At 39.2% G+C, this 27,506-nt stretch overlaps 1 protein-coding gene across 6 annotated transcripts in view; it reads left to right on the top strand.

Moving 5' to 3' along the window:
- Nucleotides 1–27,506, top strand: part of TRAK1 (trafficking kinesin protein 1) — a 126,629-nt gene that overhangs the window by 72,121 nt on the left and 27,002 nt on the right. For 4 of the 6 annotated variants that reach the window (XM_058042131.1, XM_058042157.1, XM_058042149.1 and 1 more), the window contains 6 exons: nt 14,731–14,807; nt 18,048–18,164; nt 23,788–23,888; nt 24,689–24,797; nt 26,583–26,661; nt 27,052–27,182. In XM_058042131.1, coding sequence (XP_057898114.1) covers nt 14,757–14,807; nt 18,048–18,164; nt 23,788–23,888; nt 24,689–24,797; nt 26,583–26,661; nt 27,052–27,182 — 588 coding nt within the window. In that variant the 5' untranslated portion in view covers nt 14,731–14,756. Of the gene's footprint in view, nt 1–6,186; nt 6,288–14,730; nt 14,808–18,047; nt 18,165–23,787; nt 23,889–24,688; nt 24,798–26,582; nt 26,662–27,051; nt 27,183–27,506 lie in introns of those variants that run through there. The other 2 variants (XM_058042140.1, XM_058042165.1) reach the window with 2 other exon arrangements.

The following is a 27,506-nucleotide window of genomic DNA, read 5'->3' as shown; positions in this document are numbered from 1 at the left end:
CCCAGGTTAAAGCTCCCACCGGTAGCATTTTTTTTTTCAGTTGTTCATTTTTATGATCTTTTTTTCTGTCTGGTAGAAGTGTCATATGGAAGGGTGGTGTGCTTGAATGTCTGAGCTAAGAGCTGATCTGCTTATCCATTTTGTCTTAAGCTGTGTGCTGCACTGTGGGAGTTCCATGGTAATGGAATAAGCAACAGGTGTTGGGCAAACATTTAAATACCTTGTGGGATGAGGACCTCAGGTGCACAGTAGTGGTTGGTTGGATTCTGGGCTTACAGGTTTTCCTGTCAGTGCTGAGCCCCTGCCCAGGATATTTCTTCCATAAGCCGAGATCTGCAGAGTCAGCTGGAGTATGTGCTGGCAGTCTGCTTGAAGTATTTGGGAAGTTCTTCCCTAAGAGAAAGAAGGGTTTAATGTCTGATAGGGAAATAATCTCTCCAGCAGGTAAGGCATAATGCTTTTTTGCATTTTTTAAAATTGCTGTTATTTTTAAAATTAAAGTATTAGTTTTTACTTGCTGAAGGCCAGTGCTGTCAGTCCTGTCTCTGCCTCTCAGGTGAACAGCAGTCTCAGGGTTCACAGAATTTTATAAGGTTTAGCTTCCTTTTTCTTCTTGGAGTTCAGGTATGTGAGAGAGAGGGAGATTTGAGAGATGCAGTGGAAGGCACAGTTTTGGCCTTAGATACTGGAATGTTCACTGGGTTTAAAATAGTGTTGGCATTTACCCTTGACAGAGAAAGGTATTGTAATTGTCGTAGCAGACAAAAGGCATCATTATAGTAGAAAACAGAGCTTTTCCAAAAACCTTAAGCAGATGACATATCAAAAGAGATGCCTGCCTCTTGATTGGCTTTTTATTTTTCTGCCATGTGTTTTTTTGATACCAGAGTAATTTTCCTGAGATTCTTTCTACATTCAGCATAGTGAGATAGGCAGTTGCACCTCAGCTGACCTGTTTTGAATATCTATTTTAAGATAAATTGAAGTACAGTTAGAGAGCCAATTTCTCTGCCATACATGGACTCTCCAGATGTATGTGTGCATTCACTTTTGAATCCCACCCAGCTCACTCTTTGTTATAAACATGACATTGGAAAATAGTGGGCGGTACATTAAAACTAATAGGAATCTTCACGGGGTAATATCCTACAGAATTATTTTTCTCATTAAACTGTTCATACATTGTTTGTCAGGGCCTCTGGGACTCAGATTTCCATGACTTTATTTGGTTTCCTTTATTTAATAATTATTTTAACAGCAAATGGTTTCTTGTTCTTCAAAGAAAAAAAAAAAAAACAGTCTAAAATTAGTAAAGTATTAATGCTATTATTTAACTTAATAGGTAAAGCAGCAACTCACTGTTGCCTCAGATGTAAAAAATTTCTGTACTGACTGACAGTAATGATGTCTTCAACTTGCATTTGGTAGTGGTATTTTTTATTATCTTGCAAAAGAAAAAATGCTCAAAATTTTCAATTTATAAGTCTTTAAAAAGACTTTCTAGAGTCGGAATCATTAATTAATTCTTTTACATAAGCTACTCACAGAGTTTATTTTTGGTAGGAGTAGGTGGAAATAGACAATAAAATGTCACAATCTATTTGAATTACTGATGTTAACTAACATTACAATAAATTGAAACTTCTATAAATAACTACTACACTATGCTTTTTACATACATTTCCAAGTGTAATATTTTATAATATGAGTGACGCTTGTCACCTTACTTGCTGTTAACGAAGTATATTGTGTAGGTGGACTGGGGAAAGAGCTGGGCCTGTACCTGAGTGGGAAAGTAGCTATTTTCATAGCAGACTTGGACAGAATCAGTGATAAAGAGGAAAAGCTGAATCTTTTCTACTCTTATTATGAAAGATAACAGTATAAAAGTCTAGGCTCATCTAAGTTTTTTTAATAAAAAAAAAATACATTCTTAAAAATCTTGCATGCAACTTGGGTGAAAAAAGCATTATACTAAACCCCCACACACTACCAAACAAGTAAACAAAAAGATAAGTGTTTATTCACAGAAATTTTTCTGAATATAGTTGTTCCCTGCCTCTCTTTTAGTGCAATATTTTTCTAATGAACAATGCTTTCTACAGAAATCCAGACTGATTTTAGAGAAAATTACTTTTCTTTGGTTTCTTCCATTACTCGTTTATTTCTAGCTCAACAGTTCATAACAGTGCATGAGTTCAGTTGCCTACAATTCCAGATGACTTTGTGAATGTGCAATTGGATCTTTCCTCCTCCTTTTGTTGGCCCTGAGTTTTTACAATTTCTTGTGGAGGATATGGTGTCTTTCCCTTTTTTCCCTTGCCAGACCCATGGTGTGCCTGGTTTGTTACACGTGCTGAACCTTCTAACCACTTTTATGTTTGCCTGAGCCACTCCATCTTGTTCCAGCATCCCTTCCTGTATTTTCTTCCCACTCACATTGAAATGTTTTTACCACCTGTTATGTTTGCAGTTATTGTTTAGAGCTTCTCTCCTCTATTCTGTTTTCCACTCCACTGATATAATTACCAGCAAGCTCACTAACTTTCTTTTTAACAATAGTAGACAATGTTATCTTGTACTGCTTGATCTCTTACAAGTGATTAGTTATTGTTGCCTTGCTTATGTTAGTGTGGTGACCCATCATCTCCCTCATACTTTGGCCTCTTTTGTGTCCATCTCTGTGGACAGAGTAACCCTGGTGTTACTCTGAATCTCACTGGATGCTGGCACTGGGTATGCTCCTAAAGTCTGGGAGAATCTTATGAATGCCTTTAGCATGCAGTTTCTGAAACAGCCCTTGCCCTATAGGTATGCAGCTAAAATGCTCATTCTGGTTGATCTTATTGTGCTCCCATGTCTTTTATCTCTATACATGACAAATATAGTTGAACCTTGCTTATAATCATGGAATTGTTGATACCATTTTCCTGGTTTTCTGCTTTTTGCCATGCCACTTCTTTCTCTTTACTCCTTCACTGACTCCCTGTTCTTCATCAAGTCACATAAGCCACATAAGGCAACACACATTGCAGCATAGAGATATTTTTGATTTTATTCTGTTCAACTGCTAAGTATCTAGATAAGTGTTTTCCCAGCAATTCAATTTCTTTCCCTTTCTGCAAGAGTAACATGCTGTTCTTTTGGTTGAGTGACAGAAGATATTTTGTGTGGGATTTTGAAAGAGTGGGAAACATGAAACCTGTAAAAATTTGAACAAACTAACTTTACTTGACTGTACATATTAACAGAAAGCACACATTCAATAACCAATTTATCTCCCTCCCTGAAGAGCCCACCCCAAAATACCCACATTTCTTCATCAGCATATTTAAATCCCAGTGCTGCCGTTTCATCTGCTGTTTTTAGACTTGGCGTACAGAGAATCTCTTTGTTCTAGATGGAGCATTGTTAGTAACAGTTAATTGTGCAGAAGTTAGATATTTTTATTGATAAAGGAAAATTAAAATGATTTGAATGCATTGGAGTTCCTTGGAAATTATGAGTCAGGATAGGAGGGTTTGTTTGTATTGTGTCCAGCCTCACCCTTCTTCAAACTAGCTCCTGGTTTGTGTGTTTCCTGTTTCATGGCAGAGCTGCTGAATATCCTCTGTACCTCAGTGCAGTTGTACTGGGAGTGTGCTCAGAGCACTGCAGCCCCCTTAACAAGCTTCCTGACAGGAGGTAAAGCGTCCTCATTCAGAGTGGGGATTGCAGCAAATACACCAAATTTACTTCCCAGTGACAGCCCATTAAAAAGAATCTTCATTGTAGTATACTAATTAAGTCCTTGGGTATGTGTTTACAGGAAATATTAAAAATCTCTTTTGAATCTTTCCAGTTTAGATTGTATATTTTCAGAATGAAATACAATACAGCTGCTTTTTATTTTTTTTTAATCCATAACTGCTTATTGTTTGGTGTTGGTTGGAAACCTGCCTCGTAATCTTTAGCAAGTAAATGTTCCTTCACTGCTAAGGGGGTGTAATGCAGAATATATGAAAAATGTGTTGATAGTGTGAGGGTGGGGCATACATTCCTTCTCCACCCATTATAAATTTGCTCCAGCATTTATCATGTGCTGATATCAAAATAGGAATTACAACACTTTCTCTCAGCTTTTGAACGTCAGAGTCCTCCTGTGTGGTACAAGTTGATATTAGTCATGGTTCAGAAGCCAGCTTGTGGGAATATTCAATTACTCTCCTTATGTTGTCATGTATTTTGAACAGCAACATGCCTCCTTTCAGTATGTCCCTCATAAACTGGATACTTAGCTGTTGTTGTCTGCTTGTCAGGATTATTAAAGCCACATCATGTTTGACAGGGGTGGACTTTTCTGTGCCTAGGCTTTAAAAGGTGCTTCTTGCATTCTTTTAATATGACTTACGGTTTTGGTTACTCTCTCAATTTCCATTTTCTAGCTATTACTGAAATGTGATAAATGGTCACTGAATGGCAAGTAGGTATTTAAGACCCTTGTCTGATTTAAGTATTTTTTAAAGAGTTGATTCACTGTTACAGGTAAGAACTGAAGACACAAAAACTCTAAGCATCAGAAACTAGAAGCAGTCCTCATTATTATTAAAATTACATATTTTAATGTAACGATGTAGGGAGAAAGAGATAATCCTATTTTTCCCCCTGACTTCTTGAGGTTATTGCTGTTGCTGAATATTGCAGTAAATTTTGGCAGTCAAAGATCAAGTTGCTTTGGGTGGCAAAATCTTTATTCAGTAATCAGTGTTTCTTCCCTCAGCAACCACTTACATGTATTCCATATCCTTTGGCTGTTATTTATATAATCATTATTGCATTGTTTGCATGTAAATATGAAGAGTTTAAAACATAGAACAGAATCATTTATCATTATTGTGTAAAAGTAGTTGCTTCCCATCTCATACTACCCCACCACTGGTTCTTCCTCACCACTAGAGAGATGGTAGTAGTGAAATTGTTCCATGAATCAAACTGTTGCATTCTGCTGGCTTGTAATGTAATGTTTGTCTGTCTGTTCCTAGCTGTGATGTCCCCTCAGAGGATGATGAGGTGTCTTTGCCTTGCAGTGCCCCCACTTTGCCTGCAAATGCTTTGCCCCATGATGTGGATAGGAACGCTTTAGCAGCAAAGGGCTCCTGCTTGCCACTGCAAGTAAGGGAGGCAACTTAGCAAACATTAAATATCTATGGCTACAATAAGTTAAATAAGAAAGTTAGCCTGCGCTGTGTGTGTAGCCAAGATTAGCAAACATAGCCTGTTGGACACAAAGAGGTCTGAGCACAGGAGATTTGTTTCTTGTTGAACAAAGAAGAGATGCATGCACCCCTGAAAACGCACTTGGGTGCCATATGTGGACTTGTGAGGTATTTCTCATTCCACAACTGACTGAAGAGAAAAATGAATGTGAAAACCACAATATATGACAACTAATGGGATACGTCATTTAAGTTCTTTGTACCAGTGCAATCTCTCCTTCATATAAGCAATAAAAAAGCTCCTTTCCCCAGCTCAGTTCTTCACTTAGTGGTTCTAGTGTGTGGTGGGTGCTGCAGTCAGACTGTACTGCACAGTAGCCCTGGGTATGAAGATCTCCCTGCTGGGTGGGATTGGCTGTGTGTGCACAGGCTCAGGCTGTTGACAGCTCCAGTGAGGTCTTGCTGCATTGGGCAAGGTGAGAGGTGATTTATGACTCTGTGTGGTGCACACCCTTCTCCAGGTGTGACAGACAGAGGCTGGGTCAGACTTCCGTGTTGAGACACTTGCGGGAAGCTACCACTGCACTCCTAAGAGCAGGGGCAGAGGAGAGGGAGCCTTGTTGATATGAGGAGTGTCAGGGAGGGTCTTTCAGCCCACTGACTTTGTCCAAAATATGTTAGTGGGGCTTTTGAGCAAAAACTGGCTACCGTCAGAGGTGGTCTGAGAAGCAGCATAAACCTTCTGGTAATTAATAGACAGATGGTCTCTTCCCTCCTCCACCCCATCTGCACCACTCAAAGCTGTTGCACTAAGGACAAGTAGTCAGTCTCTCCGGAGTTCCCTGGCTGAGCATGTGAGTGAGGAAAGATGGTATCCTGCTTTGTGGAGACCTTGCTCTGCTCTGCCCAAAGACACAGCCTCCGAGGGAATGACTTCCCATCGCCTGTGAGACTCAGGCATCGCTTCGTGTCTATCTGGGATAACTGCAGCAATGTCAGTAAACGAAGAAGAAAGTTATGAATATGACTATGAAAAGGAAAATGAGAGGAAACGTGCTTTTAACAGGCAGAGCCTTGATATCTTGGAAGAAGGTACTTTTCACCTTTTGTTTTTAATATTTCATGGTATCACATGGCAACCTAAAAGTGATTTGAGTGATATTTGTGGATTAAATAGACAAAATTCTGTGTTTTACATGTGTAGCCAGTATGTTTGGATGAAGTATTTGTCTAATATCCAAATAAGATAAATCTTAATTTATGTATACTTCTTTAAATAAGAAAGGCATGATCAACAGATGAAGGCTGTGCAATACCTATTTTATAATAAAACAGAAATTGGGAAATCTTCTCTCTCTGGGATTGTAGTGCATTTTTTATATGCACAAAATGTGTGTGTCTTATGAAACTGTATATTTTAGGTTGTCAGTCCCAGCAGGTGCTTCTAGAACAGAGCAGCAATTTTGTGCTTATCCATGAATTTGAAAGCGCATAGACAGAAATAATCCAAGTGTGGTGTCTTATGACTTAAATTTTCAATATAAAAACCAACCCAAAAATGCTGTTGTACTCTCTAGAAATAATGGGCAACTGACCCATTCAGGTGGAAATGGGAATGCATTGAAAATCCTCCCGTGCACTTGCTGAATAGAGAGGGTATCTGTCCTAGGGCTGCTTCCAGCCAATCTAACCTTCTTCAGGGTTTCAGGTAGCAAAAGCTAAATGCCCAATTCCTGTTATTTCATGTGCTGTGAATTGTTCTCTGAAGCAGTAGTTTTATGGTAGAGAATTGTTACTTCCAAATGAACTATTGTAAAGCTGACGTAGGGATGGTTTGAAGGATTGTTAGCACAGAAAATGTGACGTGCTGTGAATTTACATCCTTGTTCACCTCATGGTTAACAGTTCCTGTGTCCAGACTTCTTGGTGAATAAACCATGCTCTTTGAACGCCATTGCATAGGATTTTCCTGTAAAAACTCACAATCAAATATCCCACCTGGTTTTCAGATTTGTGTGTCTATGTAAAAAAGAAAGGTGCTGAAGAAAATACTGATAAAAAGAAAATTTAAAAGTGGGGATTGGGATGGAGAGGAAGTTTTCAAGGGAGGCCAGCTGACATCTTTTATATTTTATTCCTATTATTTTAGCAATTAAATCATTACTGAGGCATAGATCATGCTCTTCTTGTTCTTTCTGCTGACTTTACCCTTCATCCAGATCTAACAGTCTGAAGCTGCTCTTAATGATTTTGAGGGGGGGAAAGAAAAATTTGAGTTCTATCTGGGATAAATTTAGCCCTGTCTTTCTACACTGCCTTCCTCTCAAAAGCTCAGTATGTGTTTGAAATGTCTTCTAAAGATGCCTTTTCTTCTCCACCTATGTGTTCATATCGCCTACACACTCAGTGTAGCAGAGATACAGATACACAAACCTATATATGGTATTTCTATGTATCTTTGCACAGGGGAGTACTTGCAAAGGGTAGTATTTCTCTAGGAGAATGGGTGAGTCAATCCATTCTGTAAGTAAAGCAGATGGAAACACCAGCATGTAGCCTTTTCATCCTGAACAAAGGAAACATTTTAGCTATATCTGGCTGTAAATCTGGTACCAGAAACAGCAAATCAGAGGATATGCTCCACTTCAACCATTTATAGTTATTGAAAAGAAGAGGATAAAAACTGTGTAATTAGAACTCCTTAACTGTTTGGCCTATTCCATATGCAGGATGTGTACTCACTTCTTGACTGTTATTTCCATAGTCATTTTGCTGTAGTGAGGTTTTTCTCTGTGCCGACGTTTAGATGCCGTAATTCCCCTGAGTGCTGTTTCTGGAGCCTGTCATGGAACTAACGTTATGCCTGGCAGCATTGCAGTCAGCTCTCTTGATGAGAGTGGAAAGCACCTTTGGAATTGGCATTGCTTTGGAATTGTAAAGTTGCCTGACAGCAGTATGTTTACCTTTCATTTGATAAGCTGGCCTTGGGGCTGACTGCAGTGAAACTTTGCTCAGGGATATCTGTTGACAGTGTCTTCTCAGATTTTCTTCATAAAGGAACCTGAGCTGTGAAAGGACAACCTGTCAGCTTCCTTTGATTAGTGATTTGTTGAGTCAGCTGTTTCTGAAAGGGAACTGTGTTTTGATTCTTGCTTTTGCAGCTGGGACAGGAAAGGACTCTTACCTACATAGGACCTATGATGGCAGCCATTTCCATTTACTAATGTAGTAGTTTAAAAGTCCTATTTATCTAAAGCACTTAGTAAGTGCAGGCAAAGAATCTGTCTCCCGTTGAATTAAGAAGAAAAAAAGTCTTGGGATCACTATTAAAATCTTAAATCAGACACTCCAGGGATCTGATTCCAGAGATCTGCTTTCTGGATCTGACTGAAAATGTAGGATACAATACAATGGAGGCCATTCAGAGCTCTGGAATCTGTGAATGCTAGAGCAAAAAAGATAGGAGCCATTCTTGAAAGCTTTGGCACAACCATTCCCTCCCAAAGAGTTGGAATAGGAAAAGACTATATATCTAAGAAAGGAGACAGCTGACAATATGTGGCTTACAGGCTTGTAATTTCATTTTAGGATTTTTAAAGATGTACAGTCCAGATCCTGATTTAAATCTTTCACACATTTATTTATTACATTGACTGTAGTCTAGACATTTCTTGACCAAAAAAAACAAATGGAAGAGAATATCAAGACAGTAATTCAGTGGCTAGTAGTAAAAAACCCTGCAAAAACAGTTTTAAGAAAGAGCTATCCTGAGCTGTGTCTGTAAATGATGTATGCATTAAGGAAATTAAGAGAATTAAGGTGTTGTCTCCAGAGACTTTTTCTTATTTTCTTATTTCACTTTGTGTCTGTATTTTCCAAGTTACCACATTTGATCTGTTTATGCTAATAGAAGGAACAAGTGTCTGATGCTCTTTTTGAAATTTCTTTCAACTTGATTTTTCATTCATCACTAGAAAATTTGATGAAGTTCATGTCCTACTTAGAGGAAGTACTTTGAAATTATTCCCTGCCTGAAGTTTCAGGCAGAGGCTTTAGAAAAGAAGTAAAAGCTGTGGTTTGTTGTTTTTAAGGGGCTTTTTTTGTGAACCTGCATTTAGGTAATAACAAAGGTTTGTATTTAAGGCTTGAATATTGAATTTGCTAAGCTATTTGAGTACCCTATGAGAGAAACTGCAGTAAATAAACATTCCTTAAACCATAGCCTTAAACAGTAAGATAAAATCTCTTCTTCCAGAAGAATCAGTACCTGCAGCTTAATATTAAAAGATTATTTTGCAAACAGTGCCATTGAGATTACAGTAAGCCATGCTGTAGCATTTGAAGAAGACAAAATCAGAATCTATTGGATTGTCTGTTGAACTTCCTAACTGATTATGTATCTCCCACAACATCATGTTCTTCCAGACTCCTGCACAGAGCTCACTCACAGTGTGACCTGACAGTTGTGAGGCAGCTGGCATGCTGTGGCCGCTCCTTATCCCTCTAACCTGGGTCACGCCATCGCTGACCTCCCCGTCTGCCTTCCGGAGCCACTGGCCTGCTCCCTGCTTTGGGACTGCTGGGGGAGGCTGGGGGAACTGCTGGGCTGTTCCCTTAGGATTTGGATTTCTAGTAAGGTGTGACTCAAAAGCACATTCTTCAAGCTCAGGTGACAGTAGTATCTTAAAATTTTTAAGGTCTTTAGATGTGCGTATTCTCTTAGGGCTGTCTCAAATGTGGCAGGCAACAGCAGATCTGAAGCCTCTGCCCCAGCTTAACCAGGGCTGTAAAAAACACCTCTGCATTGGAGGAGAAGATACCATATTTATCTTTAACTGTGAAAAATCAGTAACAGCTGACAGCATATTTCAGCTCTAATTTTCCTGAGTTTATTTGAAAGGTGATATACCTAATATGGCACAGTTTCAGAATTCCACATGTGCTTGGCTCAAGTTGATGTAGTGCTCACAGTAACCTGTGCCAAAGCATAACTATCAGTGGCTCTGGAACTGAAACTGTCATTTTTAGTGGGTGCTTTATCCTTTGAGTGTAAAAACAGCCTTTGAGGAATGAATCTGTCAAGAGCTGAGGAGTCTGAGTCTGCCAGGGTCTTTGATGGCTCCCATGTGCCAAGTGGCACCAGGGAGCACAGCTCAGTCAGATCTGCCATGTGTGTTCTGTCCATGTGCAACCTTCAGGATGCAATGCCCTTGCCATTGTATCTTTGGTGTATGTTTGGATAGAGCTCTGAGCAGAGGGGGGCGAGACAGAAGCTGTTTGTGAGGCAGGGCTTGTCATGACTGAGCAAGAGAGCAAGAATATAGCAGGCCTTGCCATAGTTAAAGGCTTTGGGTAGGAAACTGTTACGGAAAAAAAAGCACTGTCCCCTGCTGCCACCACTGTCCCCCTATTGCCAACCCACTTAGAAGCATGGGTGTTTAAATGGCAAGAGATCTGTGCTCCATAAACAGTATTAATTTTCCCTGATGGAGTTTCTGATGAAGTAAATTTTGGTAGTCGAAGTCTTCAGGCACTAAGGCCTTCCCTGTTAGACTCTATAAATTATACAGGTCAGTATTATCTGCCCCAAAAGTGAAACTTTACAGGGGCATGTTAACCCTCTTATGTTTCCTAATAGTTAGAAATAGACGTGAAGAGGTGCAGTGAGAGCTGGGCTTTCCTTTTCAGCAGCTGCAGCTCTTTTATTTCATTAGTTTATCCTTGGTTGATAGGTCTCAAAAATGAAGAGGGACTATGTGTTGAGGGATGCAGGGAACAGGAGCTGAGGATACCTGTGGTGGTATCTGGTGTTTTTTCCTCCTTCTATTTGAATCCTTTGTTTGGCAGGTGGTGGTTCATTATAGAAGCTGCAAATAGTGGTATTCTTGCTCCCCTTTCCTTCTGTGGCTGTCTCCTGTTCCTGCAAACATCCTTTACTCTAAGTGGCATACTTGTTGAATGGGTGACTTTCAGGGAGCAATCCAGAAAAGTGCATGTGTTCCTCCATGTCCTGGTGCATCTTCACCTTGGGAATCAGTGCTCCATTAACTAGATGACAAGAAATAAATACAGGATACATCCTTTCAACTGTATTTACTTTGGGAAACACAGGAATGTTGTTACCAGTAAATTTGCAGATTTTAGGATGGTATAAAGATGGTGCTAGATACTTTAAGGCAGAGGAAATGTTTGATCTGTGCAGTGTTTGTCCATTTGCGTGTTTGGCTTTTAAAAAAGCCCAAATACTTTGAACTGCAAATGTGTCTCCAGTACCATGCATTTAGCGGTCATGAAAATAATGTGAAGGAAGCTTTCTCTGTTCTTTATTTCCTGTTTTGGATCTGTGACATTAGCTTCAAAGCACTTATCAAAATACGTGAGGTTTTTTAATTATTCTTTCTTTCTGTGTTGCCTATCAGCCTTCTCCATAAGCTAAGAAGCGCAAAGTATATTTGATTTGGCTGTTTGCATGCATCCATGCACTTAGACACAGTGCTCCCTATCACCCTCAAGCAAAAAACTACTGATGTGTGAGTGAGCAAAAAGAGGTCAGTAATTTGGCACTGCAGGTTTTGCATTACAAGGCAGTGTCCTTCATTTGCTCTTGTTTTACTCTACAGCAGCACTACCAGGCTCTCATACTCATCAGAAAATCCATCAGGCTAAAAACCTACTATGCAGGATCCATTACATATGTGACGTGTGAGGGGATGTTTTTCCACTGCATACTTCACTGATAACACCTCTAAATATTTTTTCAAATTAGTCTGTCTTTTTCACTGATAGATTTTTTGATCACTTAAGAAGTAAAAACTGAATTGGCCAAATGTTATCTTATAGTCCGTGGAGGCTGAATAACTAGATATTTAGACACTTTTTAGGATTTTTTTTTAAATGATGCTTCTGGATTCCACTCTCCCCTTACTTTTCACCTTCTCTTTCCCTCAAGCCTTGATTTCTGAGTAATTGAAAGCAACACCTTTTTGCAAGTTTGCCCTCCTTCCAAAAGCAAATCCTTCATTTTAGCTAGTAGCTCTGTGTTTCCACAGTATTGTATGTAGTAGTAGTAGTAGTATGGATAGTAGTTGACTGGCAGATTTTAATATATGTGGTCTACTGAAATTTATTTCTACTTGGATGTAGGTCCTTTTATGAAGTGCATCAAAGGACACTTCTGATTTGAAACCCTTTTACTCTGGCAGAGTAGTATACAAAGATCTCTGTTTTGACAATCACTAAGAGAACTTTGATGAAATTTCTCTATATAAAAGCTGTTGGTGACCAGATTATATTTTGCTGCTAGTAATGTCTGTTGTTATAATGCTGTGGTATTGCCTTGCCAGGTTAAAGTTTAAATGGCAAGTTCTGAAGGAATAACCTAGGGAGTATCCACACAACAACCTTTATCACTCTCCCAACTGAGTGATTTTATTCTGTCTGAGGGAACACCATCCTTTATCAGCCTGGCTGTTAGGAAGGTTATACATTTACCTGAATCAGGATGGTGTGAGGTTGCCATAGTCCTGCTCATTGGTGATTGTTAAGTGCTAGGTACAGAATTTAAATGAGCTTGCTAATGACAATGTCAAATATTATTTTATAGCAGTGATGGAATGTTGTAACCAGGGGAACTATTTAGTGTGTGGTTGTATTGGAAACCTGCTGGCATCAGGGTTTCTGATAGATGTTTTATAGCATGACTTATGAACTTTGTATATTTAAAACAAAGTTGAGTTTATGGTGATGTCAGTTTGTGTGTGTGGATGAATAGTCTTCTGAACATTATACCTTCTGTTTTTATGGAAAACTTCTGTTAATCCCCTTTTTGCAAGTCACTGCATTTTTTTCCTATGGAATCCGTATTAGTCTGCTTTTGGGTAATATAGCTTGTGGTTTAAAGATGTACTGTGTTTTTACTTCTGCAGTGGTAGTTATTCTTTCTATTGATATGTTTGTCAGATTATTACTTTGAAGCATAAACTTTTTGCTGTTGCCACTTTCAGACTTAGTATTTGGATAAATGCAATTATATTTTGAATACTTTTGTATAGCATTCTTTGGAGTTCACTGGCAGTACTCATGTCAATGAATATTATAAATGTTATTAGGATGTGATCTGCAAAAGTAGAATTAGAAAAATGGGAAAATAAACGAAGAAATTCAACTTCTTGCCATAATTTAAGCAACTTTCTGATATTTAAATTGGGAAAAATATCCTCCAACATTTCAAGAGATGTCTAAGTAATATTGCATTTGATGTATGTCAACGTACCTTAGTGGTGATCAGCTGTATATTTATTTATATGCAGATTGTGCATTTATGAATTAGGTAGTGTTGTTTCCTTAGTGTGACAAACTGTCTCTTGCTAATATTACTGTACAGTTCTGCTTTTTTTTTCTCCTTAATATGTAAATCCTATTAGGCCTGATCTGTCTCTTCCCCCGCCTTAGTGTGCACTGGAACAACATTAGCTTATCTGCCAGACGGAGCCTTAAGTGACATTGCCAAGGGTAAATCCCCTGAAGAGCAGTTCAGGCTACTGCAGCCTGATAACTCATAGTCCGTGTGATCCACTGAATTTCATTAACAGCCCTTTTTTCCAGAATTACAGGGTTTGAGGAAAAAGTGTATTTGAAAAAAAAAAAAAGGGTAGAGCAGAAAGTGCTGTTGTTTGCTGTGACAGCTGATGAATTTTTTGAAAACTTATTGACTTCTAGATAAGTCATTGTAGCTTCTTAAAGAATCACCTATGGTGATAGACTGAACTTCCTCATACTTTCTTCAGTCTGACAAAACTCCTGGTTCCACCTTAATGATTAACAATCTCAACCAGTCTAAGTAAATATTTGCTATGGGTGATACTGTGATCGCTGTGGTGTGGCTGGGTATTACCAAAACCATTTCTTATTTTGCATGCGTACTTTGCTGTCTTGTACCATAAACCCAGTTCTTATCAACTTAATGTGACCTAGTCGCTTTCTGATGAACAGTGCCCCTAACAGTAATGGAGAGTTGCTTATTCATGGAGTAATGCTACTGCATGCCATGCAATGAGTAGGTGACATGATGGAATCCTAATCATATATCTAAGAACATGTGTTTTGACCTCCTGATTATTTTTTAAATAAAATCAAGATATTGTTCTTCAGAGAAGAAAGTTTTAACATTTTAAGTTTGTTCTGCTGCTGACAAAAGCAAGTACTTGTAACAAGAGGAGCATTTGTATTACCAGTATCACATGAATATTGGATTTTTTTGAGGGTGGAGGGGGGGTAGGGGGGTGGGTTGAGTTTTGTTTGTTTGTTGTTTTGTTTGGTTTGAGTTTTTAGCTCTTGATGTGCTCATCCAAAAGTTGACATAAGCAGTTCTTTAGATGAAAATTTAAGCACATCTAAACTTAGAAAGATATTTCTTGCAATGAATGGGATTTGAACTTAAGTGGTCCTAGTGCATGGTTTCCAGTTCAGAATATTCTGTGATCCTCCCCCAATGGTACTGCCTGTCTGATTAATGTTTTGCTTTATTTCTTTGCAGTTTTATGTGCTGAAAGAGTGGGCCAGATGACTAAAACATACAATGACATAGATGCTGTAACACGTCTTCTTGAAGAGGCAAGTACTACATCTGTTTAAGGACCCGTACAGTGTGACAAAGTAGTGCTGAAATTACATGGTACCACTAATAAACATTGTTGGTAGGTTGTCCTTCAGTGTGGAAGAATAAGGGCTCTAAGTGTATGTACACTTTATCTAATTGGTCAGCTAAATATTCTTTCTAAATAAAGATCATTTGTTTACCTCACTCAAATGGATTCATTACTTCTGGTTATTTTTCAGTTGAGGCCATGTAACTTGTTTTTGGCCAAATGTTTGCTCTAATGAAGGAGGAGGAGAAGGAATCATCTTAAGATGACACATATTTTTACAGTACGTGTAAAACTGAGAGTGTCATTACTGATGGATATATTCTCTTCAGAAAATAATTTTAAAAATCTCACAGACTTCTTTTCATAATAATTTGTTCAGATAATTTCTTTCCAGAGAAGTACATAGGCACAAAATTAGAAAATACTAGTACTCCATTTGCCTTCTTTCCCTTATGTTTGGTTGATTTGGTTGTTTTTTGTGGGGTTTTTATACCATTATTATGAAAATTGGTATTCCTGTAATCCTTAGCACTCAAGAAATGTCAAAAAGCAGCTGTCATGGTACTATGCTTATGTTCAATAAAAGTCATGATAAATTGTTGTACTAAAATCAGCTGTATTTCTGCAGTAAACTTAAGCAATGATTTTCTGAAGAATGCTTATGAGTAATTCTTTAGGTGAAAACTGTTACAATTGTATCAGTTCATGGCTGACTGCAATTTAGTCCTTTATACTCAATTGCTTGCTTTTTGCAATAGCAATGTCAAAAATGGTATCTTTCTAGCCAATTGGGTCTGTTATTCCTCTAATTCTGCAAAAAAAAACAAGCATGGGAATGAATACTCACATCTCCCACCTGTTCTGGATACCCCCCAATGCAGTACAGTCTTATATTTTGTGCTTTGAGCCAAACCCATTCAAACACCTCTGTACAAATTACTTGTTAAAACTGATGTGTTACCCAAAAAACTTCCCCTGGAATAATTCAACACCTTGTAGTAACAGGCTGTTAACTTGTTTGTGCCCTCTTCCCTTTGCCTTGTTTGGCTGAGATTTACTGCATTTGGTCTGTGGCTCCTTCTAGTACTGATGGCAGCATTCTGCCAAACTGTTTCCTCCCCTGAGTCCCTGTGGCCAAATGTCTGTAGATCCAGGCATCACACTCAGGGGAGCAATGCTTGAAGGACTTACTGAGCCAGTGTTTTAAAGTTTCTTGTGTACTTTCCTACCTGGATATTTGGAAGGGAAAAATAAAGGCGTGTATAACATGCCAAACTTTATTAAAATAAATACTTTCCTTAAGCCTTTTTGTTTTGTTTTGTTTGTCCTTCGTTTCCAATGAAATTACTCTGTTCATAGGGATAGGTGCACTTACAGTTCTCCTTTGTTCTCCATGTGATTGTTATCTTAAGAGATTACAGCCATTTACAGAATTTAACTCCTTCTGTTGCTTTCACATATAAGAGCGAGGGAAAAAGCAAAAGCCACCCCTTGTCTGTCCTTCATGTTTGCAAGCTTCAGGTGCTTGCATTACAACGTTGAAAGGTGCAGCATTTGAGAAGATAGAAAAGAGAAGATCTTGAAACAGCATGTGTGCAGATATTTCAGAAATCTGTGCCTATAGCCCTGAAACTAAGGAAAGAAAGTGGCACCAGGCCTGCCTGGGTATGTGGTAAAAATTGGAGCAGGTCTCATCATGAATCTGCTTTCTCATCTTTTTCTAATAATAGTGTAAATGTGTCTTACTTCTCAGTATTATTTTTTTTACCTATAGCTGTAATAAATTGGTTCCTTAGCATTGTGTTAGTAAGAGACCTGTCCCCAGACTGAAATTTAGAGCTGAGTTGCTAAAAATTGGGTAGGAGTACTGGGGAGGTTATTTGAAGAGCCTGAACATGGACTTACATTCCTCAAATTGGAAGTTAAAAAACATTGCTGCTAGATAGTTCCTCCTCTGTGAAGTCACAACTGCAGCAATATATTTTTTCCACTCAGTATTTATGAAGTGAGCCAAATTAGTGAACAAAATAAGTTGGCTTAAAATATGTCCAAACATATTTTGGATAACTTAGTGGCACCTATTTTTCTGAAAGATTGTACATAAGGTCGCATAAAGATTTTAAGACTTGATAATGCCAGTAGCTTTTAATGCAAATATAAGTCTGACCTTCAGAAACCATTTGGAAAATGCTATTTGCAGATACAGCATTGATCAGTCACCTCTCTTTTTATTTACTGGTTATTATATAACTTTTTTTTTTCCATTATGAAAGCCTCTTCATTCAAATTCATTGACTTCAAATCCATGTGAACACTAGCTGTATGTTTTGTCGGCTTTGTCATTAATGTACACATGACATAAGGTAGCATTTCGTCATAAAATCTGGGTGGCAGTCAGGGGCAGTAAGTAAGCTCCAAACAGTATTTTCACCGACAGGGAGAAAATTCTTCCTCAAATGGTGTTAACTAAGGGTATACTAGGAAGTTAACCACCATTATACCACTATTAAAAAATCTAGTAGTTAAATAAGAAAATGATAAATGAAATGCTTAATGAACAGCGCAAAATTTTATGCAATTTATCATCCTCTCCCAAGTAGATTGCAGTCCCATGTACCAGCTTCTGCAAGGCTGAGACATCCTTATGTACATGTCAACAGGATAAGCTCATTGGTTTTCTTTGTACCTGTGGTGAATTGTCAAGACAGGTGATTTCCAGTACTGTGCTCATAGAGGAGGGGGAGGAAGAGGCCAAGCATGACATGAGAGTAACCACTTAATGTGGTTTGGGACATCTGCTAAAAGCAAAGGGTTAGGATTTGTTTTTATACAAAAGCACTAATGCAAAGCACTAACACAAAAATAGGAGCTGAATGTTCATTGTGGTGGAACTGGCTTCTACTCCTGCATAGCTTGTTGCCTTTTATTTGTAGGTAGATCGAGTGGAAACTGAAGAATGCTTTGAGAGAGGGTCAGTCATTTCTGAACAATGCTGTTGTATGCAAGATATGCATACAAGATATGTGAGAGTAGAAAAGGAAAATCAGCAAAACCCCCCGAACAAATAAGTCCTCACAGAAGGAAAAACTATTTATTGTTAAGTGCTTGTTTCTTCCATTTCAAGGCAACTTTACCCTCCCTCTGATCCTTTGGTAATTAAAAAAATATAAATTGAAGTTGGCTTTCTGTTCTTAATGCTTCACAGAAAGAACGGGACTTAGAATTAGCTGCTCGGATTGGCCAGTCGCTGTTAAAGAAGAATAAATCACTGACAGAAAGAAATGATTTCCTAGAGGAGCAAGTAGAACACATCAGAGAAGAGGTAAGATTTTTGTGCCTGAATGTTGTATATGCAGTGATGTGGGGAAATTTCTTCTAGCTTCACCTTGTCCATGCATTTGGCTGTGGGCAACCTGTTCCTGTGTCTGACCACCCTCCCTGCAAAAAATGTGTTCCTTATATCTAGTCTAAATCTGCTCTCCTTTGGTTTAAAACCATTGCACTTTATCCTATCACAACAGACCTTGCTAAAAGGTCTGTTCCCATCTCCCTTATAAACCCCCTTGAAAGCACTGAAAGGCTGCAATATGGTCTCCCTAGAGCGTTACCTTCTCCATGCTGAACAACCCCAACACTCTCAGCCATCCCTTATAGGACAAGGAATATTTTTGTGGCCCTCCTCTAGACCTACTTGAACAAGTCCATGTCTGTCTTATCCTGAGGACTCCGGAGCTGGGTGATCACCAGAGAACAGCTGAGGAGGAAAATCCCCTCCCTCAACTTGTTGGCCATGCTGCTTTTGATGCAGCCCAGGGGATGGTTGGCTTTCTGGGCTGGGAGTGCACACATTGGTGTGATCAGTAAAACACACCAGAAAGCTTATATCATTTCAAGTAGCACCTGTGCTTTAAAACAGGTCTTTAGCTGTAAGTGCAACTGTCATTAAACTCCAGCTTAATAAATGAGCTAGAAATCAATGTTATTTCTCCTATTCTGAGGCAGTGGCCTTGCTTTTTGAATCTCACCTGTATGTGGTTTTGAGCGAGACAGAGTGAGAGAACGATGAACCACAGTGGAGTAAAAACTTTTAAAATGGTTCATAATTAACACTGCTCAGGGTTGTGAGATGTTGCATTACGAACATCTCACATGAAGGATAAAGTGCAGATGGAGTGGTCAGTGATGTGTGATAAATGGTGGTGGAGCAAACACAATGAAATAATATCCTTTGATGTGCCCCTCTCCTTTTTGGCATGGATAACTAGTTCTGTTCTCTCCCAAAGGAGTGCTGTTGCTTGCTGCCCAAGTCCCATCATGAGGCAGACCAATTTATTTGTGTGTTGGTCAGTATGACATGTACTAGGTGTGTGCAAGGTGACTGAGCAGGACTGTGAATTCATATCATCCATCCAAAGTGGAAAATTTGATTGAGGAGGGTAGAGGACAGGGACAGGCTGCCTCTGTCCACGTCTGTTTTCATTTAGTGGAACTGAGGAGCAGCATTAGGAAACGTGCCACCAAAAATAAGCCTCTTACCAGGTGGCTTGGTATGTTGGGCCATATGTTCTGTCAACACCCCTCTTTCACACTGTTATTTTGATTTCTTCAGAAACTGATGCTTTTAAGGCAGAGCTCATCAGACTTTAAAGTTATGACACTTCTGTGTACTGAAAATCTGCCTTTAATAGGTACAGATTTTCTATTAAAACTGAATTTTGAATATTTTAACAGAACAGTAACTAAGACAACTGTCTTTAAGGGCAAAAGATAAGAGAAACAAAATAATTTGATACTTCTAAAATTCTGTAAAAATTGCCTTAAAATGGTTTGTCTGGGAGATTTGTGTTTTCTGTTATACAGGGACAAATTATTTCTGATGTGTGGTGTAAAATTAAGGTTTTATTGGTATATGTATCACAGCATGAATTATTTAGCTTTATATCTATATTTGTCTCATGGCAAGAATAATTTAGCTTTATATCTCCTTGACCTTTGTCATGACAAAATCTTCTGTCTATTCCATTAAGCAGAAAGAGTTTTTCCTCTGTGCTGGTAACATGCCACGTTGATAGATACATGTTGGAGTTATAAAGACCTGTTCAAAGTGCATCAGATTCTTGGGTTCGTCTTTTGAGCTTGTTTTGTTAGGCACTGCTAAGTTTAAGAAGGGGCTGTGATCATGTTCAGTAAAAACTGTTGTAACTGAGATTTTTGATGTACTAGAGGAGAAAAGGTGAGTGGACTGAAGCAAGCCCTTTAGTGTGGGCACAGACACTTCAGTCTCAGCTTACTGTTTCAAGTATAAACATAATGAGGAAAAGTTCTCAAATGTGAAGTATTTTGCTTTACAGAGGTGGGTGTCTGCTTTTCAACAGAGAGTGTAGTTCCCAGGTACAGTGTGTCTATCTGCTGCTCAGTAAGAATGCTGCAGCTCCATGTTCCTTTCTCTAAAATGGTGCTGCCTACACTTTGGTATTGTCTTCTTTGACATTAGAGCTCAATATCAAAGAAAAGTAAACTGTAAATCTGCACAATGTGAATTGTATTCAGGATGGAGTAGCTCACTAGGTTTTAGCTTCTCCTAATCTTTCTAAATCCCCTTTTTCCTCTATGTATTTTGGCCGATGTTTCTGAAGCTAAAATGGCAGCACTTCCAATGCAGTCAGTCCTCAAATAGCACCACCTCAAACCTGTGTTATCCTCTGGGTAATGCAGCCCTCTAGACCTGTTATTCAAGTTCCAGGTCACCTGTCAGAGTTTGTGTTTTGATGGTAGCAGGTTTCAAAGTCCAGGTTTGATTTTGTTCTGTGTAAAGTGAGAGGAAAGGACAAAGTTGAATTATAATCTGGAACCATGACTTAAAAAATGGAACATTGCTTTTGGTCTATTAAGAGTAGAAAGTAATGTTGTAAAGACAGAAATGCTCTTTGACTTGGTACTTGTATATGTGCTTTTTGCATACAGTGTAACAGGGTGTCTTTCTTTTGAGAGATTCTAACCTGTTAAGCACTTAGTTGCTGTCAGGAAAAGCAAATCAGCTCTATTCTTTAAATAATTGTTCATGATTTAGTAAATATTGATTCTTTGAATTAGGTTCCAGGTCTTTAAACTGTTGTTCTCTGGGTGAGGATAATTTTATCTTCTAATTAAATTATTTTAAGATAGGTACAGCTATTTCATGAATTAGTTCTGAAGCTGAGTAAAGCTGTCAGGCCAGCAGAGGCAATTAGAAGCCTGAAGAGATGAGCTATCACCATGCTTGGTTTGTGGATGTCTGGGCCTTGTCCCATGCGCAGCGAGGGCTCAGTCCCTATTGCTGGATAACAAAACCAAGATTGTGCAACAGTAACGTGGCAGCACTGGCTCCAGAGGGCACATCTGGCAGTGGCTTGTGAAAATATTTCTGTTCATAAAACAAATTCAGTGTTTTGCAGTGTGAAAATGTGTCCTGGGTCTGTCCGGGATGCTGATAATACTCTTCACCAGCCTATCTGTTGCTGTGCTTTGGGTTTGGGACTAAATCAGTGTTGATAACAATGTTTTGGCTATTGCCGAGCGTCGCTTGCACAGCATCCACCAGGCTCTTTTCTTTTTCTTCATGCCCCTCCCAGCTTCTCCAGCTTTTTTTTTTTTCTCTTTCACTCTGTCCACCATATGCACAAGATGCTGGGAAACTGACCCAAACTGACCAAAGGGATGTTCTATACCATATGTTGTTATGTTCAACAATAGAAGGTCAGGGAAAGGAGGAAGAATCTGGGACATTCATGGTTATGGTGTTTGTCTTTAGAAGTGACAGTTCTGTGTGCCAAGGTCCCACTTTCCAGTAAGTGGCTGAACATGCACCTGCTCATCTAAAACAGTGAATAAATTCTTTATTTTACTTTGCTTGCATGGGAAGCTTTGCTTCACTTATTAAACTGTCTCAGCAAGAAGTTTTTCTTGCTCTTGGGCTTCTGAGTCTCTCCTTCATCCTGTGGGAATTGTGGGGCAGACTGTGTGCTCAGCAGGTGGGTGCTTAGCTGCTCACCAAAGTTAACACACCACAAAATGCTGCATCAAAGGGAGGGGTTGCTGGAAGTTACTGTGAGTGTTTCACAGTTTCACAGCCTGATTGAGATTGGAAGTGAGCTCTGGAGGTCATCTTGTCCAAACCTTCAGGACCCCCTACAATCCATTGCCGAGGACCATGTCCAGATGGTGTTTGACTATGTCCAAGCATGGAGACCCCACAAGCTCTCTGGGCAACCTGTGCCAGTGCTCAGTCACCTTCACAATTAAAAAGTTGCACCCGATGTTTAGGAGGAACCACCCATGTTTCAGTTTATGCCTATTGTTTCAGGTCCTGTTCCATTAGAAGATCAACCTTTCTGACTGTTCACTCTCTTTTGGAGGTTTGGAATGCTTGGAAATGGCAGTAAAAATAGTATTCTCAGTCTTTTTAATTCATACAAAAAAAAAAAAACAGTAGCAAGAGCTGGAGATGATCTAGTGTCCACCCACAGACAGCAATCTGAATTCTTGCTTCTTAAAGAGGCTGAGTTATAATGTGCTGAAGGGAAGTAAATCATTATTTTTGGTTCAGCATTTTCACTCTTCCTGAAATGGAGAAAGCGAGCCTCCAAAAATTAATGCACAAATTTTGTTTAATAGCTTTCTAAAATGTGGTTGGATGGGGATGTTCTTTTTCCCCTTGCTATTTAGAACCCATGTCTCAGGAGGACTTGGTGCCTTAGCACTTCTCATTACACAGAACAGTCATAGTTAAGTAAATGACCTTGTTTGCCTCAAATTGTGAACAATTCAAGTGCTTTTTTGGATTGCATCTGCTCTTTTGTTCCATGAATATGGAGTTCAAATCTATGTAATTGATATTCTCTGGTTTTTTCCTAATAATAACTACAAAGAAAAGTATGCTTACAATATGAAAAGCAGTTTATTAAAAAGCAACATACTGTGCATTTTTTACATGGGAAAGTGCAAACTGAGGGCCAAGTCTTGCAGTACAAGTGGAAGGGAATGGATGTGTGTGATCAGTTATGCTGTCTGTAGCTGTGCAAGGCAAATAAAAGTAATCTCCTGCTGCTGGCATCTTAAGTCACAGCTGTGAAGTTGTGTATGTGCTACTGTCTAATTGGGCTTTTAATCCTTTTCTTGGAGAATAGCAATATAAAGTAACAAAGATGACATTTGTAGAGCTCACAATTCATCAGGGTTAGGATTCAAAGGAATCCTAATCACCCACTTTTGATGTTTCGTTAATTTTTGTTGCATGCATATACAAAGTATGGGAAACCCACAAACTACTTTACTGGAGCCAGAAAGTCCCAGAAACTGACTGCAGCCTTCACTGTTGGAACAGCCTCAGAACAGCAGCCTCCCACTCTGTGGTGGTGTTCTGCAGCTCAACCCGCACTTGAGTCACAATTGTAACCTTACTACACAAGCATTTCAGTAATTTTATGTAAAGCCTCTTGGAGAGGAGGAAATGTCAGCATCTGAGGCCTGCAAGGTCAGCATCCATGCCAGAAGGTGACAGTCATCACACAAAATGAATAAATGCAATGTTTGGCTTGATTGTGCCACAATTACTTCTTGCTGTGTCATTGCAATATATCCATTACTGTGCATGTGAATCTAGACTAATGCAACAGTGAGTCAGGATTGCTCCTCTTAAAGAAGGTAAAAAAGAAACATGTCTAATAGCAGTGAATAATTGTATATTTGGACCAGTGAAAAATCATTTAGTGGCTACTTTAAACGGGTACACTTTCCCTTCTTTCTAAGAAATAAAAGAAGTCATTCTGGTCTGTTCCAGTCTTGGACTCTAGATGTAGTCCAAGATGATGCCTGGAGAGTGAATAACAGGCTAATTTGTGGTGAGTTTGCTTAAAAATGTGTCTGGAAAATCAGCTTACTGATCTGTGAGCTCTTTCTTTGTGTAGGTTTCTCAGCTGCGCCATGAGCTGTCCATGAAAGATGAACTGCTCCAGTTCTACACCAGTGCTGCTGAAGAGAGCGAGCCGGAGTCCGTCTGTTCCACCCCGTAAGTTAAGTCAATCGATCTGCAGCGCTGAGCTGTCATCTGTTGGATGATTTCATCACTTTGAAAAGTGGTAAAATTGCCCCAGTGTTGGCTGGTACTATAAATGGGACTCAGAACTTGGTGCAAGGTCCATCTGGAAGGACTTGCACTGAGCCAGCTGGCTATCCAGGTGCCTGCAGGAGCCAGGAGGGGAGGCTGCTGGCACCACGCTGCAACTTTCAGAGGAACTGGGTCACTGTTGTGCTGGGGCAGCTGTGGCTTTCACTGGCAGCAGCCCAGTACACCACACACATTTGCATGTGCTAGGACATGCTATATGAGTGACCGTTGTGCTTGAAGGACCTCTGAAGGCACTATGGGAAAATTCCAAGCCAAGGGAAAGAAATAAAGCATGGCTTACAGGGTGTGTTCCAGGTACTTAGCTGCTGAACAGCATTGCAGGCTCTAAGGAGCTGTCTGCCCTTGCAGAGTTATTGCTGCATTCTGATGAAGCATGTGCAGCATTAATCAGGAGCTATTGGATGGCTCCCTGTAGTAACATGGTTTCTTTTCTCATAGCCTTGGCTGAACAACTTTTCCATAGGGAATGTGCAAAATAATAAATAACATTTTAAATGTTCTCTTTTGAAATTCACTACGAATTTATTGCTGCCCAAAAGTAATGGCATGAATAAACTCAGAATAATAAGTATTTCATGTAGCTCTGTTTGCTTTTGAGACTTGTGTTCAGTCTGTGTTTCTGTAAGATTTGCCATAGTATATGTAAAAATTATTTTAAATTTGTTGCTTTTTCCTACAAGGCTGAAGAGAAATGAATCTTCTTCCTCCGTCCAGAACTACTTTCATTTGGACTCTCTTCAAAAGAAGCTCAAGGACCTTGAAGAGGAAAATGTTGTGCTTAGATCTGAGGTGAAATTGCTCCCTTTGTTTTGATTAATATAGTTGTTCATCTAAGTGCTAGAACACAGGTATTGAGAAGCTTGTATTAAAAGCTGAGAGTCTAACTAAGAGTATGATTCCACATGTAACAGATCCCTCTGTGATTGTTTAATCACCATCCTTTATCCTTTTAAATGAAGGAAAGGCTGAAATGTGGAATCACAGAATACATAGAATCACAGAATTGGTTAGGTTGGGAAAGAGCTCTAAGGTCATTGGGGCCAACCTTAGACCAATCAATACCTTATCAACTAGACCAGAGCCCTGAGTGCCACGTCCAGTCCTTTCTTGAACACCTCCTGGGACAGTGACTCCAGCTCATTCCAATGTCCTATCACCCTTTCTGTGAAGAAATTCTTCCCAAATGAAGCTACGTGCGAAACAGTTTTGTGTAGTAAGAATGTGCAGGAATATGGACAGATTTTGGAGTTCAGGATTGCACTTTGGAAAAGATTGTAATGCACTTTGGAAAAGATTGTAAAGGGCTGACCTGGCAGATACATGTGACTTGAGCTGCAGATCTCAGGTTTGTAGGCTGACATGGTCCCTGATACTAATTCAGTATTTGTCAACATGCAAATTTCTTGCATTACGTTTCTTCATTTTGTGTTTCAAGTCAAGGCAGTTAATATTTTAAATTGAATGTACTTTTCTTCTCTTTATTTCTTATAATATTCTGTTTGTTTCACAGATGACACAGGTTTTTAAAGTTTAATAATTGACTATGAAGTGAATAATTTTATATTTTCAAACCAAGTTTTAAACGTGGGAGCGTGTTACCACTTTGCAAACATGTAGCAGAGTATAGCAGGAGGGATACTTTCCGTCTAAGAGTGAATATATGAAAACAGAATGTTGCTTCCATTTTCCACTGCAAATGCAGGGCCCATTGTAAATAGGTAGTGTCACATCTTTGCACAAGACACCAGGTAATGGAGACTGCTGTGCTCTTAACTGAGAAGGTGCACAAGGAAGATGAGCAATAGATGGTCTGAGAATAATGAACATTAGAACTGAGAGAGCAGCTGCATCAGAGCTCTGGAGTAGGAAACCCCATGCAGCACTGTCTTCCCATCCAGGGAGATGAAGTCTGTGCCAGCAAGGCACAGGATGAAGCCAGATCTGAAAGCTGTGAGCTGTGCAGTTGTCTGTGGGTGTCTGTGCATGCCCCCAGCTTTGGGAATAGGTTACAGACCCACCGAGGTGGTGCCAGACAGAACCAGCTGGCTGCAGCCATGCTGCTCTTGGCACTGCCAGAGTCACAGTGGAAAATACAAACCAGGCAAGGAGCTTGCATTACGGTTTTTTATGGGTTACAGTTTTCAAATAGGATCAAATAGCATGTTTTTTAAATACCTGAATGTTTAATTCAGTTATTTAAACCAAGCATTTCTTTGGTTTTTGATGACCCCTGGCTTTGCTCAGTGAGCAGATCAAGTCCTGCATGCGAGTGCTTTGTATGCCCAAGCCTTTCTTTTTCTTTTTACTTTTAGTACAAAATACACAAGTGACGTCTAGTGGGGATATGGTGATAATGATGCAAGTTTCTCCATACAGTCATGTCTCTGCTGAATGTTCACCTGGCCTCTTTTTCCAGAACATGTGGGAGGACAGGCAAAAACTGTAGTTTCTCACTGTCTTCCTGAAGGAGTGATTAGAATAGCTTGTCTTTCTGAAGCAGATGGAAGTGCAACAACAGACTGGCAAAGAACAAATGTGCTAATGTAGCATATTTGATGTGGATTTCTTGAACAGGCCTGTCAGCTGAAGACTGAAACAATTACTTATGAAGAGAAAGAACAACAACTTGTCAATGACTGTGTAAAAGAGCTAAGTATGTGCCTACTTCTTTATACCTTTTTGAGATAGGTCAGTAAAAATCTGAAACAGATCAGTCAGTCATGTTTTTCTGTGGTAGTTATTTTCCTTTTACAAATGGTTATGAGGAGAAAACTTCTGGGCTGAAATTTCACAGCAGAAAATGTTGGCTGAAAGCTAATTTTTTCTCATTTAAAAATAGTTTTGCATTGAAAGTGTTCAGTCTCCTTTGAAGCATGAGCACTTGATGCCTTTCTGGTTATGCCCTACTGTGTTTTTCAAAAATACCTTACTGTGAATTGGGGGTAGGATTTTGCTGAAGCAAGTGATGTTCCAAAAGAACATCTTTATGCTTACTTGTCTGATTTTGGGTTTGTGATGTTAATTTTGATTACTTATCTTAAAGGGGATGCAAACATCCAGATTGCCAATATCTCTGAAGAGCTAGCAAAGAAAACTGAAGATGCTGCCCGGCAGCAAGAAGAAATCACTCATCTTCTCTCTCAGATAGTCGACCTGCAGAAAAAGGCAAAAGCTGTAAGCAATCCAGTTGAGACACTACTGTTGTTATTTGCTACTAATGTAACTGGAGGACAGATTAAAATCCTCTCTGTACTAGAGCCTAAAGGAAATATTCCACCTTCCTTATGTGGATGACCTTGTTTGGTGTTTAATATCTGGCATACTTGACTAGAAAGCATCAATTTATTAAATGATGCATAGATGGTTTCTCAAATGCAATAGTTAAAATTCTTTTAAATATTAGATACAAAACTCTGCTCTGAGTTATGTCGGTGAGACAAGAGTGTCAGTGCAAGTATTTCAGTGGGCACATACTTGTTTGGAGGTTCATTTAGCAAG

The sequence above is a fragment of the Melospiza georgiana genome, chromosome 1, assembly GCF_028018845.1.
Source record: "Melospiza georgiana isolate bMelGeo1 chromosome 1, bMelGeo1.pri, whole genome shotgun sequence".
Taxonomy (NCBI): Eukaryota; Metazoa; Chordata; class Aves; order Passeriformes; family Passerellidae; genus Melospiza; species Melospiza georgiana.
Note: the sequence above shows the minus strand (reverse complement) of the source record. Positions and strands in the feature narration are given on the sequence as shown.